This window comes from Labeo rohita, chromosome 22, assembly GCF_022985175.1.
Source record: "Labeo rohita strain BAU-BD-2019 chromosome 22, IGBB_LRoh.1.0, whole genome shotgun sequence".
In the NCBI taxonomy this organism is placed as follows: Eukaryota; Metazoa; Chordata; class Actinopteri; order Cypriniformes; family Cyprinidae; genus Labeo; species Labeo rohita.
Window position 1 is genome coordinate 26528304 of NC_066890.1, and position 21403 is coordinate 26549706.

The 21403-nt window shown below is 38.8% G+C and overlaps 1 protein-coding gene across 2 annotated transcripts; it reads right to left on the reverse strand.

Moving 5' to 3' along the window:
• Positions 1-1052: 1052 nt before the first annotated feature.
• Positions 1053-21030, reverse strand: aspm (assembly factor for spindle microtubules). Of its 2 annotated transcripts, none has more exons than XM_051094742.1 (30): positions 20660-21030; positions 18912-19055; positions 17389-18835; positions 17216-17284; positions 16998-17099; positions 16770-16916; positions 16448-16684; positions 14956-15023; positions 14695-14836; positions 14397-14527; positions 14098-14273; positions 13799-13944; positions 13624-13709; positions 13265-13477; positions 12337-12541; positions 12087-12229; positions 11808-11936; positions 11521-11715; positions 7703-11398; positions 7425-7574; positions 6594-6760; positions 6349-6508; positions 5119-5328; positions 4794-4943; positions 4375-4566; positions 2360-2552; positions 2123-2277; positions 1833-2009; positions 1516-1688; positions 1053-1430 (listed from the first exon to the last, which is right to left on the reverse strand). In XM_051094742.1, exons 1-30 carry the CDS (start codon positions 20945-20947, stop codon positions 1328-1330), a joined length of 9594 nt encoding a protein of 3197 aa, XP_050950699.1. In that variant the 5' UTR covers positions 20948-21030; the 3' UTR covers positions 1053-1327. The 2 variants fall into 2 exon arrangements, with proteins under 2 accessions (XP_050950699.1, XP_050950698.1); XM_051094741.1 differs by having other exon boundaries at positions 12328-12541.
• Between the last annotated feature and the right edge of the window lie 373 nt (positions 21031-21403).

The following is a 21403-nucleotide window of genomic DNA, read 5'->3' on the forward strand; positions in this document are numbered from 1 at the left end:
CAAACTACAACTTTCGGGGGACATTTTATTCAGGTGTTAAAATAACATAATATGCACATTGGAATAAAACGTTTTAAAAACGTTATAAAAACGTTTTTGCAACGTTGTGAAAAAATGTATTTATAACGTTTAAAAAACCCGACATTTGTCGTATTAAATACGTCGGAAAACATTATTACAACCTTTTCACAACGTGAAAAAAAACGTTTTTACAACGTTGTTGTGTTTGTTGAGATTGAACTAGATTCAAAGATCCGAGGAATACACTATACTAACTTATAAAATGATCCGAACTTCCTATCACAACTATTTTATACAAACGTTTACAGTGTTATACATTGCCTATAACAAAGACAAAAATATTTTCCCGCCAATTATTCTCGGGCATAATAGAGAGCAATAATGTTTCTCAAGTTAAGGTAAATTCTTAAATTACCTCAGGTGTCGCCTCCAAAGACCATCCTAAACAGTCTTGTAGAGCTCATCGACAAACCGAATCCCTGTATTTTAAATTCAACCGAATTTATTAACGAACGTCTTCTTGTCACATTGTGAAAAGGAAAAACGGCGTACAAAATTCGGAGGACGCCTTAAAACAGTTTCAACAGCTCAATAAACCAACGAGAAAAAAGAAAACCGACATAAGCCCATTCACACCAAAGACAATAACTATAAAGTATCAATAACCGTTCTAATTCTGTCTCAATGTGAATGTGAAAATTCGCACTACAACTATAAATAAAACGACAAAGGATGTCGTAGGAAGAACTCTTTTTCCCAGCTCATGCTGTGTAAAACAATTTATAGCCAATCACAATCCACCTGACTTTTAGGAGCTCTGGCATTTAAAGCAACAGACTACATAACTGCAAGAGCTCAAAATAAACAGTACGTTTTGGTTTATTGGTGCAGACGTTATTAAAATAATTTTTCGTTTTTTGTGTAATACCAGATTTGTATTAAAACAAGTTTAAAAAAATAATAAAAATACACATTGGCTCACTCACGTACTAATTCTGTTATTTCAGTCAAGAAAGGCACCAGAACATATGTGAAAGCTGTGGTTCTTTTTAATATTCAATTAGAGCGCTTTAAAAAAAAACAATTCCAAACTGTATTTGTATTTACAGAATCTCAAAGCCAACTTCTGCCATCTTATAGCACAGACCCAAATATGTGCCAATAAAACAGTCATCCACAACTTTTCGATAAAACATTAAAAATATATACACAATACAAAATATTTACAAGGATGCACAATTCTGAGCAACAACTAAACACTTTGGCGGCACACAGGTTTATAACTTTTTTTCTTGCTGCAATATTTTCAAGGCACAATAGCCAGAGCGTTAGCCAGCATCTGAATGGCACGAAGAGGATCCACGATGTCCTTCAGTTTGTCACGCCGAAGAACCCAGTCAGGAGCAAACCTGAGGGAAATCAGAAGGTTGGTGGGATCAGTTTTTTCACTAAATCTTTGACAAATTGTTTTAGAGATAGTAGATAATTGCATACCTGGCTACAGGTTTTGATTTTCGAGGGGTGGCTTGGAGGAGGAAACTTCCATTGAGCGAGGTGTTCATTTTCTGTTTGACTTTGTTTCTCTCAGCATCCATCTTGTACTTTCGAAGCGTGAGTCGGTAGATGCTGCGAATGCGATCCGAAGTCTTTGAAAGCTTTCGAACCTCCTGTTTGAACAGGATATTCAAACATTGAAATAGCTTTCAAGACATTATTTTCATGTCATTAAACTGCTAAAGGAATGCTACATGTTCAATACAAGTATTGATAGCACTTTTATTGAACCCAATTGCTTGAAAAAAAACACCTACCATTGCTCTCCTTTCATCCTGGACCAAGAGGACCAAGAGAAAACAAGCCTTGGTAAAGATGCTGCCTCCTTTGTCTGCAACCTTATCTCCAGCCTTCTCCCTGTAGATCTGCAGAAGATCCAGAAGGGTTTCTACCGAGTTGTCCACATCATAAACTGCATCGATGGTTCTGTTGTACTGAAAAAATAACATTGAAGAAAGCAATTGTAATGTGCATTTAATTAATCAGCATATTAAGTGATTTGATTTATAACTAGCAACACTACTTCCTTAATTATGAGGCAACATACTTTTGATAAGTTGAGAAGAACTTGGATGGACAATGTGATGATCTCCATTGAAGGCACACTTCTGTTGCAGCTCCTTATTAGAGTGAAGATGGTATGTGTCGCTCCACTTTCAACAAGACGTTCACAGCACTCTGGTGAAAGTCTGGTGGCAGTTTCTTTAAAACCAAGACAAAAAGATAGCATTAGCTACCATTTTATGAAACAGCCAACCTCCTAACTTTAAAAACAAGGTCTTACCCAAATGCTTCAAGGCTGCAAGAATGTAAGCATAATTTTGAAGTCCAAGCAGGTAGCTTAGGGCTGTTGTGGTCTTGTTACACAGCTTGTCCTCTTCCTTCACCCTTCTGTTTACTTCCCTGAGACGGCACCTCATGGAAATGACTTTGCTGGTGTCGTGACGTTTTCTTGAACAATGACCCCTCCAGAGTGCCTTAAAACAATTAATCCCATTATAAAAATTAAAATTAATAGAGCTGTTTACTCAAAATTGAAAACACTCCCAACACTTACATTAACATACCATCTTTGTAGTTTAAAGAAAAAGTCATACAACAGCAAATGGTGAGTAATTATGAAATTAAGTGTATTACTAAGGCTGATGATAGACAGGGCAACTGTTGCTTGTGCACTTTCCCATTGAGAATCTATCAATTTGGAAACTTTAGATCAGTCGTGGGACCTGTGCCTCACCTGGTTGCCTGTTGACAGCAACATTGCCCTGCTCAAAAAGTTGCCCCATGTATCATCAGCCTAAGTATGTTGTGCACATTGATAGAAAATATTTATGTAATATAAAATGAATATGTATTAAATAGAGAGGTGTGTGATGTAGTGTTGCCAAGTCTGTGGTTTCCCCACGGAATTGGGCTACTTTAACACTGTTGTTGCAGATTGTTTTTCCATGTCCGCCTGATAAAGCGACCCCAATAATGTAATTTTAAGCTTTTGAAATGGCAATTTTACCAGGCAAACCGCACCAAAATGCCTTTTTTTTTTTTTTTAACTGGGGAACACCCTTCAAAAATGCGCTTGGGCTAAATTTGTAAAAATCTGGCAACGCTGGCAATATATCGTCTACGATAATATTGTAATTGCTGTTTAAATTATTTGCAATTTGATATAGAGTATATCGCAAAAACATCCAGAGAGTGCATGAATACACTATAAGATGTAGCTTAGTCTACCGCACAAGCATATTTAATAGTTCACGCTTTCACTGTGTGGTTTAGTCCATTAAAATGCATTTAGAATTCCCCTAAAATTCAAGATAAGGTATGACTCGTATACGTCTCTTATATTTATAACTTCAGACATAATTAATATTACACAAAGAGTACGTCTTTTTTCTCCAAATATCAGTATGTTTGCAAATGTGATGTTGATTCTATAAAACAGTCCAATAAACAAGTTAATATTAATTGACACAAGTTACTGTTTTAGCTCTATTTCGTCAACGAAAATAGTTACACAGTGTCAGCAGAACTGTTTTGCATCTCTGAGCAACGCACAACGGTGTTTTGTGACTGAATCAATCAGACATTTGAGTGAATCAGTTGAATGAATGACTCCATGACACATTCATGTAGTGATTCGCCACCACCTATTTGCGATTTTAGGTTTATATTTTAAGTATTTTTTTTCCCTTTTTCCCCCCAAATATCACTTTTGAACATTGTTTTTTAAAAATCCAAACATTAATTATGCATTTGTAACATCTGTTCATGTTCTGCATTAAACAGTGTGTATATACACACACACATCTAAATGCCACTTCAGACGCAGATTCTGTGCCATGTCTGCATTGCAAACACAAATTTTGTTGAAACTGACTTCATTTGATTGGTAACAGCCCTATAGTGTCGTACTTTTTGAATGTATTAAATTTAGGAATGTCACAAATGACGATACATACATTTATGTTAAAAAAAATGGCCTAAAAAAAGGTAAAAATTACCAAAAAGGTAAAAATCAATTTAAACTTATTGGAAAAGTTAATTTCAGTTACTGCTGCAAACTAATTACTGCACAGAAGAGAAAAAATAAATAAATAAAAAAAAAAAAAAAAAATCAAAAGCTGTGGAAGTCAGCTGCCTACAGCAGTTGTAAACCTACCAGTACAACACACTCAGCAAAATATCGTCTAATTATCACTATCGACAAAATTCGACATGAGATATTTTTTTTGTCAATATCGCACACCCCTAATTAAATAAGTCAGTTCTTTTTTTAAGAAAAGTTCATTTAAGACATACCTGTGCCTTTATTATTCCACGTTGTAGCCTCTCCTTGCGGCGTCTCAGAAGGAGCTTTCTAACTGCATGCTGGATAGTAGCGGCAGCTTCGTTGCGACGCCGTAACCAAGTTCTCACTGCCCTCTGGGTCTTGATGATGTCTTCTCTGTCTTTGAGATATCTCTTTCTCTGTAGCTTTGCCCTAAAACATTGCTAGAAAAGTGGGGCAATGAAAGAGACATGCTAAAATTATACGTCATTTTATTAAAGGGCTTAAAAGCTGGCTTTATATGCACTAACAAGATTTTTTTTGTGAAATTGGTGCTACGTGACTAGAGAAAAGAGAACAATCGCTGTGTTGAAAACAAACTTTTAAAACAAAACCAAGCAATTCTTTCTATGTAATTAAGAAATGATTTTCTTTTGATGATTAAATGTACCTGGATGTATAGGACTGAAGAGATCTTCCGCTTGGCGGATTTCAGAGCCCAGTGCACTCGCACAGCTCTCTGAATCCTTATGGCACAGAGATGATGGTAAACAGCAGCTGTGAAACGAAGGCGTCTTGCTGCACAAGCCATTTCTTTTACCTATAAAGGAACACGTTAATGCATTAAAACATATATTAACGTTTTGCATATTCAGTCCCCTCAGTTTACTAAAGAGTCATGGATAGGCATTGAGTAACCTACTATATCTTAAACAGTCAAACACTTATGCACAGCTTCAGTAATAACACTGCTTATACATATAAAGACAACTTGCCTGTCGTCTCGCAAGCCAACCACGCCACAAAGCCTGAAGACAGACAGCGGCATTGTGTCGTCTTTGTAGATTTTCTTCTTTAATTCTGGCCAGCCGTAAGACTCGGAAATGGCGCTGTAGAATTATGGCAGCATCTCTCTGTTTGTGATATCGACGTCTTTGGCTAAAGCCTCTGAAAGCTGACTGTATCTTCACAGCAGCTGTTGTTTGCTGTGAAAAAAAGAATAGACTGAAGGTTGAAAAAGTTGCTAAACGGCATTTACGTCAAAATACATTTGTGAATAATAGGATTATTTCTATAGCTTCAACGGTTCTTTGGAAGTCAAAGAAATGTTTTACATGTAGCACAACACACTAACAGGGCAATCGGCCCAAGTATTATTTTAAAAATCAGTCAAGGCCTAACAGACCAAAATAAATATTTGGCAACACAAGCAAAACTACACGTCAACAATCCCTAAATAAATGAACGGACTTTGATAACGGTTTCCCGGTTTTTATCATCTGCAAAACACAAACTTTTGAGACAGTGTGTATTTGCTGAGTGATGTCATCCTTGCACAAAGTCCATTCTGCTTACGGGAATTTATACAAAATGGTGACATAACCATGTGGCATTTCAAAGCAAAGTTCACCAACATTTAAAAGTGCACTCTATCTTTTTTCCCTTACTAAAAAGTGGGTCACCTGACCTCATGATCTATTAACCAGTCAATTAGCACTAACTATATCTCAGTAATCTCCTATTATTGAATACTTTCACTCATAGAATATGGTTAATGAATATGGTAATGCTTTTGTCCCAAATAGCACTCGTACATCTGCAGGATGTCTGTTAAAGATCTTGTGATCTGGAAAGCATCTGCTGTCTACAAACGTCTGGCAGACGTCTATAAGATGTCAGTTTTACATTTTAAATCATAAACATCTTAAAGACATCTAACAGACATCTATTTGGCATCTGATAGTAAATGTCCAACAGACGTATTGCAGATGAGCAAACTACGTCTTGCAGATGTCTTGCAGATGTCAAATAGACGTCTCCGAGATGTAGGTGTGTTATCGGGGTGTAATGCTGCTTCCACACAACTAGGTATCAGTACAAGTCAAACACAACTGCCACTGTGACCAGGCACAAGACAGAATGATTACTGAGTGCACCCTTAAGGACAGAAATATATTATCAATTCCTATATACTAAATGTTTATAACCATAAAAACAGCAAGTACCTTATGAATGGAATCTCTCACTCTTTGACCTCTCCATAACGCCTGGATGCATATAACAGACTTTCTAAACCTCAGGAAGTCAGCGTGCTGTTTTCTGGCGATCAGAGTTTCCCTCCATCTTTGCTGAATGACTCGGACACTGTGCTGGACTGCTAGAAATCTTGGAGTGGATTACAAATGGTGTTTTAATTCCTTGCCACAATTTAAAAGCAGAAGAGAATAATACTCTATCCTTTATTTGTTACCTTAAACGTTGGCGTCTTGCCTGAAACCACCGACTAATGGTTGCAACAGCAGCTTGTTTTAAAATGTAGTTTCGCCTGGCTATGCGTCCTCGGAACCAGGCCTGAATTTTTCGGGCAGCCTGTGCTCGCACAGCATGTTGTCTTGTTTGATAAGCCCTGAATGCTGTCTGGGTAAACCAGAGACAAACCAACCATGAAAATCAAATATACACATTTAAATCCAAAAACCTCAAATAGGATTATAAGCAGAAACACGAAAGTGTTTATTTAAAAGAAAAATCCAAATTGTTTTATACGTATTTTGGACTATAGGGGTGCCATTATTTTGATTACATGAAACGGTTGCACTCTGTGAGCTACTGGCACTAACCGTTACTATTTTGACCACAACACAACTCAGAATATAAAATACTTATAGAAAGCCACATTGTGTGGCTTTTGGTTGTAATTTTCAGTCGAAGGGCAACAAGAGAAGGGAGGCGAGTCTTCAATGCTTTCATAGTGATAAGAAGAGGAGTAAAGAGTCGAAAGATGTCTGTGGACAAATAAAACTTCCTTAAGACCCACGTCTTTGTTCTCTCCACTTTAGCCATGAGGCTTTTAGTAGACCACAGTTATTAAAACAGCTCACAAACGGCAGAGACAAGAAACGCTAGATGCCATCTTGGCAGGATGTAAAAATGCGCTTTTCAGTAAGAGCCATCATTTACGTTGTATTAAGCGATGTATTAAGCCATACAAGTCTTAATATCCAATTTCCCTTTAAATAAACAAACAGTAGCAGGATTTTTGCAGTAACAGGTGCTAGAGGTTTAGTTGTCACATGCTTACTTGTATCACAACAGCTGACTTTCGCAGTTGAAGAAACTGCGCACGCTCTCTCTGGCAGAGATGGAAAGCTCTGTAATGCTTCTGTATAACCAAAGCAGATTCCTTGAGTTGCAGAAACTTGCGTCTCTCAATCACTCCTCGATAATGTGCCTGTTTGAGGGTTAAAAAAAAAAAAAAAAACAACAGTTTAGTCTTCCCAGACAAGCCTCCTGAGTTTCCAAAATGATTTAGGACAATACAACTGACAAGACAGAATACAAGTATAGTGAACTGCATACCTGAATTGTGACAGCACTTGCACGCAATCTCTGAAATCTTCTATACTCAATGTGTCCACGCACTCTGGCCTGAAGTATCTTTATGTTCTGGAGTGTCTTCAGATAACTGCTCCTCTGCTCCACTGTTGCCCTATGAGCTCTGTAATGCTTTTGGAGAGTAGCAGTTGCTGCCTGCAACCTGCGGTATCTTCTCTGGGCCACAAACATTCTGTATTGAGCTTGCAACTTCAGGACACTTGAGCGTAGAGTCACGTAGCGCTTGCGTTGTACATGCATGCGCATAACAGACTGAATCTTGATTGCAGCCCGCCTTCTTTTTGCAAGCCTCCTCGCTACCATTCCACGCAAAGCAGATTGCAAAGTAAGCGTAGCTTGCTTAAGAGCAACAAAACTGTTTCGATCTTTCTGGACCAGTTTACGTGATCTATACCACTTTTGGATGAGAGTTGCGCTTGCTTGCATCCTGGCATGCTGAACTCTGGCACAATGACCTCTGTATGCAGACTGAATTGCAATTGCTGCAGACTTTTCTTTCAAGAAACGCCATCGTTGGATTGTCATCCTAAGGTAGGACTGGATGGTTCTTGCAGCCTTGGTCCGTCTTGCCAGTTCTCTTCCTTTCATACCTCTGAAAGACTTCTGCAGGCATACAACGGCATTTCTCACCCGCTGGTATTGCCGCATCTGCTCGTCCCGAAGTTTCAGAGCTCTAAGTCTCTGTTGGAGAACCCTGGCTGCCCAGCGCTGTCGCTTAAATGTAGACCTTTGTTGGTACATCCGAAAAGCAGCCTGTATGATAATGGACGCTTCTTGCTTTTCTGACAATTGTCTCCTTAGGGAGTGTCCTCGAAAAGCTGCTTGAATGACAATGGCGGACTTTCTTAAACGTAGATAGTTCTCCCGATCTTCTCTAGCCTGGATATATGACCTGTAATGGCTCTGGATAATGACAACGGACAACCTCATGGCTTGGTACTTAACCATCTCCTTGTGCCTCCTAAAACAAGATTGAATCAAGACAGCTGCTTGACGCTGTTGTAGAAGCTTCCTTCTAACTTTGAGACCTCTATAACACGCTTGCAGAACAAGTGCACCTTGGCACATTTCAAGAAAATGCTTTCTCTGCTGTTTCGCTGCATTTGTGGCACGGTACCTTTGCTGAATGACAATGGCAGCACATTTCATCGCTAAATACCGTTTACGAGCAGTATACGCTTTGAAAGTGGCCTGAACGGTGGTGGCAGCCCGATGCATTTGCTTGAGAGTCTGTCTGGACTTCATGCCACGATAGGCTGCTTGCAGAATCAAGGCAGCACTCCTCCGTTCCTGTAGTGCTGCCATCTCTCGCCTCATCATTTTGTTAGCTCTGAAACGTTGCTGAACAGTACAGACTGCCCACCGAAGGCGCTGGAAGCGCAACTTGAGGATGTGTTTTCTCACATGGGACTGAATGATTGTTGCAGCTTCATGCTGTCTTCGGATCTGTCGCCGGACTTGCATTCCTCTGAAAGTTGCCTGGATTGCAACAACAGCTTGGCGTTTAGCAAAGTAATCTCTCCGATCGCATCTTGCTACCAAAAGGGATCGATAGCGTCGTTGACAGAATACAACAGCAGCTCTAATGGACAAAAAGAGCTTCCTTTGTTTGTAAGCAAGGTACTTCCGTTGAACGACTGCGGCCGCGGAATTCATTCTAGCAATGTCACGGCGTGTACAGTTTCCTCGGTAAATTGCCTGAATTGCTGTCACACTACGCCGTAGTTTCAAAAAGTTCTTTCTCGCCTCTTTTCTCAGTAGGTGGCACTTATATTGCCTCTGTATGACCAACGCAGCCAGTTTCATAGCTTGGAATCGCACTCTAGTTCTGTACATTTTGTACATTGACTGAATCACAGTGGCTGCTTTATGCTTTCTAGCGATTTCTTTCCTTACTTTCATCCCTCGGTACATGGACTGCAAAATGATGGCGGCTGCTCTCAAAGAGCAATATCTTTTATGTTGTTGCCTTGCGCTTACAATTGCTCTGTACTGTTGCTGAATACAAATAGTAGCATTTCTGAGAGCAAGGTAATCACGGCGTTCCTTGTACGCTCTGTATGTCCTCTGGATAATTTTTGCAGATTTGTGCCTTTCTGCAATTTGCTTTCTTACGGACATTCCACGGAAAGCCGACTGGATGCATATGGCGGCTGTTTTTATGGCTGCATATTGCTTCATGACAACATTTTTAGTCATCATTGCCCTGAATCGCTGCTGTAAAACTGATGCGGCCCACTGTTGTCTTTGGTACTTCTTGAGTTGGGAATGTCCACGGAAATGTGCCTGAATCACTGCTGCAGCACAGTGAGATTTTCTTAAGTCGTTGCGAACTTTCATTCCCCTGAATGCTGACTGAATAACTACGGCAGCATTTTTCATTTGAACGTAGGAAGCTTGCATGCATTTGCCAACTCTGTAGGCTCTGTATCGCTGCTGTATGATGATAGCTGCGCATTTGGCAGCAAGGAAGGCAATGCGTATCTTATGCATTTGGAATTGCGCTTGAATGATAGTAGCGGCTTGATGTTCTCGTTTAAGATTTTCCCTCACTTTAGAACCACGATATATGGCTTGTAGAGTTATAGCTGCCTGCTTCAACTGGACGTAATGGCTTCTTTCCACCCGTCCAAGTTCAAAAGCCCGATGGCGTTGCTGAATGACAATAACAGCATGTTTTAGAGCTAAAAACCTCTTACGGCAACTATGTGCTCTTATCACAGACTGAATCAAAGTTGCAGCTTCGTTTTTCTTCTGCAGTTCTTGTCTTGCTCTCTTGCCACGATAAGCACTCTGTAGCACAATGGCCGCTCTTTTAATTTCAGTGTATTCTGCGTACACTTTCCGTCCATCTCTGAAAGCTCTGTATTGTCTCTGAATGACTACGGCAGCCCGTTTCATTTCCAAAAATCGTGTCCGTGCCGCATATCTACGGTAGTTTGACTGAATGACTTCAGCAAATCTGTGGAGTTGACTGATCTTCCTCCTCTCAGCTTGTCCTCGCCAAATTGCTTGAATTGTCACTGAAGCAAGTTTAAGAGCCATATACTCTTGTCGGAACTTGTCTCCAAGTACTTTAGCTCTGTATCTCTGTTGTAGAACAATGGCCGATCTTTTTAAACACAAGTAGTGCCTTTGTGCCATAAACCGCCTGAAAGCAGTTTGAATCCGAAGTGCAGCTTGGTGGCGCCGAGCCATAGATAGTCGGACCTTCCAGCCACGGAAAGCTGCTTGCAAAGTGAGAACTGCCGATTTGATCTTAAAATATCTCTTTTGTTCTGCTTTCCTTAGCATGCAGGCTCGAAACCACCTCTGGATCAAGACTGCATTTTGCTTCATTTTAGATATGTGTTGTCTGACGTGGTAAGCCCTGAATGCACTCTGAATGACAACTGAGGCATCGTGCCTTTTCTTTAAAGTCTGGAACTTGCATCTTTGAAGGTGACCTCTGAACCATGCTTGAACACAAACGGCTTTCCTTTTCATATCCAGATATTGGGTTTTACAACGCTGCATCCTGTACCATGCTTGAATTCGCAAGGCCGCAGCATTTCTTTTTAGCAATTTTTTTGTGTGCCACTTCCGGAAAGCATCTTGGATTACAGAGGCAGCGTGGTTTTTCTTCAGGAGACTTTGAATCTTCCAAGCTTTGTATGTTCTCTATGGGAGGAAGAAAATTCTAATTAATACAAGCCGTCTAGAGTTATGTCCATAATTGTTCTACTAACTGACTAACTGCTTAAATATAAAAATATATATATTTTATATATATTTTAACATACCTGAATTACAGTTGCAGCTGCGTTTTGAAGAGCAAGCTCTTTCTCTTTTTTCAGCACTCTCAACTTTTCCCGTGCAACGTATCCTCTCCAGAATGTTTGGAGCATGATGGCTGCCTTATTCTGTCGGATCATTCTTCTTCTCAAGATGAATTTCCGCACAAGGGCTTGGATTTTAGTGGCAGCCAGGTTCTTTTGCTGTTCATGCAGAGCATATTCAACATAAGACTAAAAAAAACTAAGCACAGCAAGGTTCCAAACAGCTTAAAATAGAAAAACTGAACCCATACCTGAAGAAGCTCAATGTCCTTCTGTAGCTTGTATCTCCTCCATGCACCCTGGATGACCCGGGCTGCTCTCGTTTCATTGCGGAGATCCAAAAGACGGGCACAGAGGAAGGAGAGGTAGCATGTGACAACCTGGGTTTAAAAAATTAGTAAGTTACAATTTATCAGCCTGCATGAAATACTGTAAATTAATATGAAAAGTATTTTTACACAACCTAAAAGTTCTCAACAAGTGTTTTGCTGCTTATCCGAAATGTAGAATGAGATTGTAATCATTTTTACCTTTTCATTTGGAATAGTGTTGGACATATCTTCTGGATTTATCATAGCAGGCACCCCTCCAAGATAAGATACGGCAGTGTTCACCAACTGAAAGTTACTTCTCTCATTCTCAAGTAGCTCTCTGAAGTCCACTGATGGAGATTCTGAACCCAATGCAAAAAAGAAAACCTTTATGAGACATTTACAGTGTTAAAATGTTACAATAGGAATGATGAATATAATAGGAAGAGCTGTCATTTACTCAAAGTACCAGTTTGTACTGTAGGCAAGTTTTCAAAAGAGCAGTCCGAGTCACTCGAGGAGTTATTGAGCTCCACTCTGCCACGATAGCCACATTCAATGGTCTGCGTTGTTCTCTGTTGAATCCCCTCAGCAGGGAGATGACCAGGATGGTAATGATGAATGAGGTAGCACAGGATACGACCATCTGAGAATGACACTGTGAAGTTTTCAGCCTGGAAAAATAATGGAGAGATATTGTTCAAAGAATGATCCCATGCAGGATACCTTATAAACGCATTTTTTAAATGGATAAATTACCAAAAAATTAAGATTAGCCCATGCTATAGCCATCCTAGGTGTATAGGACTTTCTTCTTTCAGGAAAATACAATTGGAGTTATATTAAAAATGTCCTGGCTCTTCCAAGCTTTATAATGGCAGTGAATGGGTGTTGAGAGTGCATCCATCTATCATAAAAAGTACTCCACACTGCTCTGGGGGCCTTCTGAAGTGAAACGATGCGTTTTGTGCAAGAAAAATATCCATATTTAACACTTCATAAACCATAATCTTTAGCTTCCGCTAACTGTCATATGCACGTTCATGAGAGCGTGCCGTTCCAGCGATTTAAATTTTTCTAATACAAATGCATCAATTCACTTCAGCAGGCTGTGTGGAGTATTTTTTATGATGAATGGATGCCCTTTATTGGACTTCAAAATCTCAACAGCCATTCACTGCCATTATAAAGCTTGGAAGAGCCAGGACATTTTTTAATATAACGCCGGCTATATTCACATGAAAGTCGTCATATACACTTACGATGGCTTGAGGGCGAGTAAATCATGGGGTAATTCTCATTTTTGGGTGAACTATCCATTTAATTCATACATTTGGATCAACAAACCTGTATTGGGTGAATAAACAAGCATATGTTTTTTTTTTTATGTGACTCACCTTTAAGCTGTAGAACTCACAAACAGCATTGACCCAGTCCATGAGAAGTGTCACTTTTTGGCTGGGATGTTCGAATGCTTGTCTCGCCTTCATCCTCGTCGCTGCAACCCCACTGTTAGCCATTAATGAGGCCAGCTTCTGTTTTGTCCGCCATGTTTTCCTGAGGAAACTTATTTCCTCTTTGAGCTGATTCTCATCAAGTAGCACTTCCACCTATGAAGATAAAAGTATGCAAGGTCAACAATTAAAACAGTCAGATATACATCCAGCATCCATCAGACATACATTCATCAGGAGATAAAAATAATCAGTCATACAAATGATTTTTTTTTTTAAAAAGGAGGACTGGAAAATGTTACCTGGAAGGCAAATATGATCTTCCACAGGAGATTAAGAGTCTTTTCTCTGTGTCCATCCACAATGTCCCTGGAGTCAATGTTTGCTCCTTCAAGATAAAGAAGGCAAATTCAGAGTAGGGGTTTTTTTCCCCAAATTATAAACACAATGCTAGTTATTTACTGTCCTGAAACTCACCATGCTCATCTTTAAGGTCAACACCTTTGTCTTTCAGAACCTGTAGTGCAACATCAACATTGTGCACTTTCTGTAGACGGCTAATAGCGGGTATCCGCAGCTTTCTAGACAAAGTCCAGTTCAGAGTGAAGAGCTCCATGACCCGGCTGAAGATCAATATAGAAACATTTAGTGAAGGAATTCAGAGGCTTTCTAAATGTCAAATCAAACTACTGGCTTGGGTAACAATAGCAATGACATTTTATTATAATGCATAAAAAATGAACATGCAACACTGAAAAATTTCAAATCGAACATACACTAAACGTATGCCACATCTCAAGTCAACAGCAAGTTTCTTCACGGCAAAGTTGAACTCATCCAGAGGAGTCTGAACATGGGACACTGCAAGGCCCAAGTGGCTGAGGTGCCGTGACAAAATGCCTTCACCGCTGAGGAAGTCCCGAGAGAATGCCAGTAGCAGATCTTTGCTTGACTGTAGGAATAGAAATAAAAAGTGCACCATTTTTAAAATTCCTTATTGTGTTTTTTACCCCCCCTTCATGCTACCTTTTTTTCTGTATAATGTACATATATTTACATATATAAACCCACACACCTTAAATTCAGCATCCATGCAGAACAAACAAGGATCATGTTCGATCAGTCTAGACTCTTTGGCTTTATCCAGAAAGCAGACCAGCAGGATTAGTTTCTTTAGAGTGAAGCGAGAGAGCGCCTCCTCATGGCCTGATGAATGTGAGATGAGAAAGTGGAAAAAAAAAAAAAGAATCTGTTATAACAGACACACTGTTTCCAAAAGTAATAATACCAATAATAATGATAAAAATAATAAAACCTACGAAAAAGTAAAATAGTTGCACAAAAAATAAATAAATAAATGAAAAATCAATTACCATCTCTGTATAAATGGGGGACTTTAGCATGTCTGAACTCAGCAGCTATGTCTGGGTTCCACAACAGACGTCCAAGAATAAACATAGCCAGTCCCATAACATCATTGTTGCTTTCAAGTGATATTAGCTCTCCATAGATTGTCTAGCAAAAGGAATGGGTAAGAGATGTCACACATGAAATCATAATGTAGCCAATGAATTAATAAAAATTGTTTTTAGCAAACAAATGAACATTGCGCTTTCACAAAGAAAAATAAATACCTCAAGTCCGATTCGCAACCAAAGTGGATTGTACGATATCAGCCAGTTTAGAACTTTCTGACGCTCACCTGCGAAAATGAACACAAAAGTTGAAAAATGAGAAAAAGATTCACTTTAAGAGACTTACTGAAAAACTAGTCCATTAAAACAAATATGTAGAATACTTAGCATAGTAAGAGTGTTTTTATTAGTATGATTGTTTAATTAATGGTATTATTCAGCAAGGACAGACTAAATTAATAAACAATGACAGTAATGACAAAATATTTCTACTTCTTTCTTTTCCTCAGTGAATCCTTAAACAACATTCATGGTTTCCACAAAAATAATAGCTCCACAACGGTTTTCAGCATAATAATAAAATGTGTTTCTTTTGCATTAAATCTGTATTTAGAATGATTACTGAACATGTGACACTGAAAATTAAAGGAATCACAGGAATAAGTTACATTTTAAGAATCTGCATTTTGTAGAATCTGCAAAATATTAACTTGACCAAAATAAGAGGGATCATACAAAAAGCATGTTACTTTTTATTTAGTACTGATCTGAATAAGTAACTTCACATTAAAAACATTACCATATACTACACGAGAGAAAATAGTTGAATCTATAAAAATGACCCTGTTCAAAAGTTTACATATGCTTGGTACAAGTTCTTTGGTTTTTCAGCATTTCTGAGTATTTGAACCCTTTCAAACAATGACTGTATTATTTTAAAATCGATCTTTTTACACTGAGGACAACTGAGGGACTCACATGCAACAATTATGCTCACTGACGCTGCAGAAAAAAAAAAAAAAAAACGATGCATTAACGACACTGGGGTGAAAAACTTTTGAACAGAACGAAGGTGTGTACATTTTTATTTTGCCTAAATATCATATTTTTTTTTGTTCCATTTAGTACTGCCCTTCAGAAGCTACAGAAGATACTTAAATGTTTCCCAGAAGACAATGTTAAATCTTCCCCCGATCTTTAAACTCGACAAATTGCATGGTTTCCCCTCCTGAAGCATCAATGAGTGTCAATGAGCATCAATGAGCGCTCAAAATCATAATCATTGTTGGAAAAATACACAAAAATGCTAAAAAAAAAAAAACAAATAATTTGTGGGACCTGAAGGATTTTACTGAAGAATAGTGGGCAGTAACTGTTCAAGACAAACAAGGAACCCATGAACAACTATCACTAAACCAAAAAAAAAAAAAAAAAAAAAAGGAATACAGCCATGGTTCATTCAGGTAACAACACAGTATTAAGGATAAGATGTATGTAAACATTTAAACGGAGTTTACTGAGTTATAAATTTAACTATTCTTTTCTCTTGTGGATTATATGTAAATGTTTTTATGTGAAATATCTTATTCAGATCAGTAACAAAAAAATAACACATATTTTGTATGATCCCTCTTATTTTGGTAAACATTTTGCAGATTCTGGAAGGTGTATGTAAACTTTTGACTTCAACTGTATCTTGTTTTTCTCATACCTATGTCCTTCCAGAGATGTCTGTCCTTTCGCACAAGAAGTCTCTTGGCTTCTACTTCTAGCTCCAGTCTCTGGATAGCCTTTACCATGCTTTCTGATGTAAAAAGCTTGCAAGCTGCCCGCCGAAGGCGGTTTAGCCGTTGACGGGCTGTGTAGGTTCTAAAAGACATCTCTTCTTTCGTTGGTGCTTTGGGTATGTTGAATTTGTCATTCCCCATAGTTAACGATAAGGCATTCACTAAAAAAAACACGATAGAAGGAAGAAGGATGTTACAAGAATGCTGCTGCAAAACGCAAAAGATTCAAAATAAAAAAACACCCACCTTTGGTAACTTCAGTAGCAACTTTGAAGTCGTCAGGAGTGAGAACATAATTCATCCACCAAGTGAAGCCCCGCTCCTGCTTCTCAATCCATCGCTCATCATAAAACATGTTCTTCGCAGCAAATGGCAGTGGATGTCTTGGTATGGCTGTCAGGATTGTACAACATAAGTAATTACGCCATTCAAAACACAACAAAAAATTACGAGAAAGCAGCTGTAAAAACATACCAGTCTGTGTCGGCTTTATAAAGGTCAGTCTGGCCTGCGCTACAGCCACTATCCTTGCAGGCTTTCGACTTGAGCTGCTCAGTGACTTCACAGACCGACCATCTATATCAGTGAAATACATGTAAAACGGTATCCTTGGTCACACTAGACTTGTAGCACATGTTATTCAAAGGTTATTTCAAGCCATTCTAAAAAGAAGAAAGGCCATGTGTTCTTACCTTTTTGAGTTGTTTTTGGAGAGGATTTCTTTGGTGGAGGTTTTGTGAGCTTCCTTGAGCTTGGTGGAGCTTTGGGGAAAAAAAAAAAAAAGAGGTTATATTTTAAAGTTCTTAACTCGTAAAATATCCAAACAGCTGCTGTGTGACATCCACAATGAGTACTTTTGACTTACCCATAGCTTTTCGTTGCTGTCCAGATGTGGACCTTGAAGTGAACGTTTTTTCTTGGATTGATTTCTCTTTCGCGTGTGCTGGAGCACGAGACTTTTTCGCTTGGACGTTTGACTTGTCTTCAGAGTGACCTCTCAAAAACTCGTCACTTTTTCTCTTTTTACTCTGCACAAATGTCCTGCTTTGCACAGGGAACTGGTCCTGATAAAGACCTGGTTGGTCTTTGTCAGAGACATTACCAGCTGCCAACTCCAGACCGCTTGATGGACTGCTACTAACGGAAGGCAAAACCTGAGGTCGTATGGGAGATATAGAGGACAAAATCTGCTCAGGAGGGGATAACTTTGAGGTTGGCTTCTCCTTTGTAACCTGCACTGAAGTAAATTTGGGCTCTAGTGCCACATCTGGACTTGAATCTGAGCTGATGACGGGTAAAGCGGAGAAGCTGTCAGCAGAACTTGTGTTGGATTCTGCATTACTAGGTTCTGAGAGCTCCAAGGTCTTCTCCAAGAGTCTACGTCTGGAGGTTTTCTTCTTACGCAAGCCTGGACTCTCAGAGGCTTCTGCTTTGCCTTTGATCACTGTGGTTGAATTCACAGGGAACTTCTTGGAACCATCAGGAACATGGACATCACCAACTTTATTCGCTTTGGTCACTGTGGCGGTGCTAAAAGGTAACGCCTTGAGCCTAAATGCATCATGATTTGATTCAACGGCTATGACTTTGTTGGGTTTCACGCAGTAAGTCAACCTTGGGTGAGCAACTTCAACGGGTGGCGAAATGACTGAAGTCGCTTTAAATGATGTTTCTCGATCTGGTTTTTCAGACTCAAGAGAATCAGAAAAATCAAAGCTTGAGCAAGCATTAGGCGGACTCACCGCATGTGACAGATCTGACCCTATGACGTCCAGAGCGTCTTTTACAGACAGAGACGGTTTCTCTGGCTCTCGACTTTGATCTTGTGCAAATTGTCCAATCACTGGAAGTGGACTCTGAAAGCACAATGGGTTTCCAAACCTCTCTGGGGTGCTGGCAGGAGAGAGTGTTTTATTCAAAACCCTTGTGATTTCTCTGCACTCTACTTTACGTGAAAAAGGCACATCCTTGTTACCAGGTGTATCCAGCAATTTCTCTGCTGGTAGTAAGACGACCACTGGTGAGTTCTTTTGCAAATGCACATCGTCAAACTTTTCTGTTACAAAAGCAGGTTTTGACATCTCAGGAGTGGAGGATGGTGCATTCACCCTAAAGGCATTGGAGCCATAGGCAGACCTTGGTTCCTGGTTTAACGATGACAGTGGGTTGGATGTTCTCTCTTTTCTGTACTGTGACTGGCGTGAGACATGAAATGTCTTATTTGCAGACTTTACTGGCATTGAAGACACTTTCTTCTCTTTTGAGGGTGCTGGGACACCCTTCTTAGATTTAATTGAATCCCATAAGGTTTTCTGCAAAACAAAAATTTGTGAGCACTCAACATTATACTAAAAACACATTCTCTGTGTAAATTTTAAAAGAGATTACCTTTTTCTTCTTTGTCGCTTCTGCTTTCCCAAGCAAAATCGCCTGATGTTTGACAATTCCATTTGCAGTGAATCCAAGGAGCTCTCGAACTCCACCTTCTTCCACTGGCGTCCAAGTGACAGTTAAAATAATGCTGTCCTCAGGCTGAAAAATAGAGAACGCACTTTTAATTAACTTTACCTCAACCCTTTCCAAACTTACACCTTTCTATGCAGTGGAGCTAAAAATGAGATACAGTTGAAGTCAAAAGTTTACATTCATATTGCAGAATCTGCAAAATGTTATTTTTTCATTTAGTACTGACCTGAATAAGATATTCCACATAAAAGACGTTTCCATATAATCCACAAGAGAAAATAATAGCTGAATTTATAAAAATGACCCCATTCAAAAGTTTACATACACTTGACTCTTAATATTGCTGCGAGTTGTGAATAATCCAAAGCAGTGTTTTTGTTTGTTTTGTTTTGTTTTTTACATTCATGAGTCCCTTGCTTGTCCTCAACAGTTAAACTGCCTAATTTTTCCTTCTGAAGCATCAGTGGGTGTTTGAACCTTCTGTAATAGTTGCATGAGAGTCCCTCAGTTATCCTCATTGTGAAAAGATGGATCCCCAAAATCATACAGTCATTGATAGAAAAGGGTTAAAATACACAAAAATCCAGAAAGACCAAAGAATGTGTGGGACCTGAAGGATTTTTCTGAAGAACAGCAGGCAGTTTAACTGTTCAGGGCAAACAAGGTAACAACTATCACTTTAAAAAAAAAAATGGATCATTCAGGTAACAACGCAGTACATCAAGTGTATGTAAACTTTTGAACAGGGTCATTTTTATAAATTCTACTTTTTTCTTTTTTTTTGTGGACTAACATCTTTTATGTGAAATATCTTATTCAAGTAAGTACTAAATAAAAAAAATAACATGCATTTTGTACGATCCCTCTTATTTTGGCAAAATAATAAACATTTTGCAGATTCTGCAAGGTGTAAACTTTTGACTGCAACTTTATTTAGCAGAATGTTAATATAATTATGCTGGGACTGTCTAAGCTGTCAAGCTCCAAAAATGACAAAAAGCAACATAAAAGCCCATTCAACTCATGCACAATACTCTATGGCAATTTTTTTCACACAAACTTATTAATCCTGTCAGCAAAGATAAGCTCTACCTATGCATATACTCAAATATAGTGTCAAGATGTGTCACATCAGGTTTGACTTCAACTACTACACCCAATGTCGTTGCTTCTCATGCATTTTGTAATCAATTTTGGCACTAATTTTAAATATGCTCATATTTAGATATATTTGAAACCTATGCTGCAGGGGATTTCAGTGAATAATGACTTCTAGTACAACAAGCATATTGTTTCAGAAGACTTATATCTAAGGTGACTGAGTACTGGTTATGGTACGGTTCATGAGCTTGACAGCTCCACTTCCAAACATCTCATTTGTGTTTCACACAGAATAAACGCATTTAAACAGATAGGTGAATTAACAACAATTTTCATGGTCTTGAGGAGTTATTTCTCTACATAGTGTTAAATAGTACACCGTTTGTCCATGTGAATTTTGTGATTTGAATAAACCCTATTCACAGTGTACGGTATACATTAATAAACATGTTTCGTTTTACATTAACACAACTGTAATACACCAAACTTTTTCTTAAATTACATGTATAGACTTCATTTAACTGGAAAACTCACTAGGTTTTCACACATAGCTTATTGTTTAATCTTACTTGTATTGTAAAAGACGTCCGATCGACCGAAAAGCCTTTGGATGCTGCAATTTTATCCACAATGACTGTCGTTGTTGCATCCTCGGTGGGATTTTCGATTCGTAAAGGTACAGATTTGGATGATCCCAACTTGATCGTCCCAAATGACACGAAAGGAGACCTAGAGAACTGAAGCAAACTCAGCACAGGAATTGAAGTGTTGTTTTCTTTACCGGGTTTATCGCTACTACAAGAATCAAATGTTGGACTAAAGTCCAAACACTCCGCTTTTGCGACTTTAAACGACATGTCTATAACTCATCTAAACGAACGACGGTTCAGTACATCCATGACGATTCAGTACATCCAACGAAATACCGTTTAAAACCAGAGTGCGTAGATGCACGTTTGAATTTGAGGACAGACCAGACGGCCAATCAAATTGTCGCAGCTGACAGAATTGTCCAATCACTGGACAGAATAGCAAACTCGAACCAATCAAAATCCTAGGACTGCTTTAAAAATCTGTAAACACGCCCACAATGCAGGAAGCTGCTTCATGCAAGTTGAAATGTTGTTCAGACGCTGCTGTTCAGGGTTTGAGTGACAGTTTTTTGCATGTTGTTTGTAGTTAGAAGTGTAAAGACGACAGCCTGCATATTTTGTGCGTTTAAACGCTTGTTCTGTTTCACGAGAACAGAATATTACTAGTGTTTTGTTTGTTTGTTTTTTTGTTTTTTTGTTTTTTTGTTTTTTTGTAGCTGG

Bases quoted from the DNA above. Each gene is read 5' to 3' on its own strand.
- aspm (XM_051094741.1), bottom strand. From the start codon at position 20,947: ATGTCGTTTAAAGTCGCAAAAGCGGAGTGTTTGGACTTTAGTCCAACA. The intron at 11,937-12,086 runs GTAAAAATGATT...TTTTAAACCCAG, and splicing joins ACACTATTCCAAATGAAAAG to GTTGTCACATGCTACCTCTC. The intron at 1,431-1,515 runs GTATGCAATTAT...GATTTCCCTCAG, and splicing joins AAATCAAAACCTGTAGCCAG to GTTTGCTCCTGACTGGGTTC.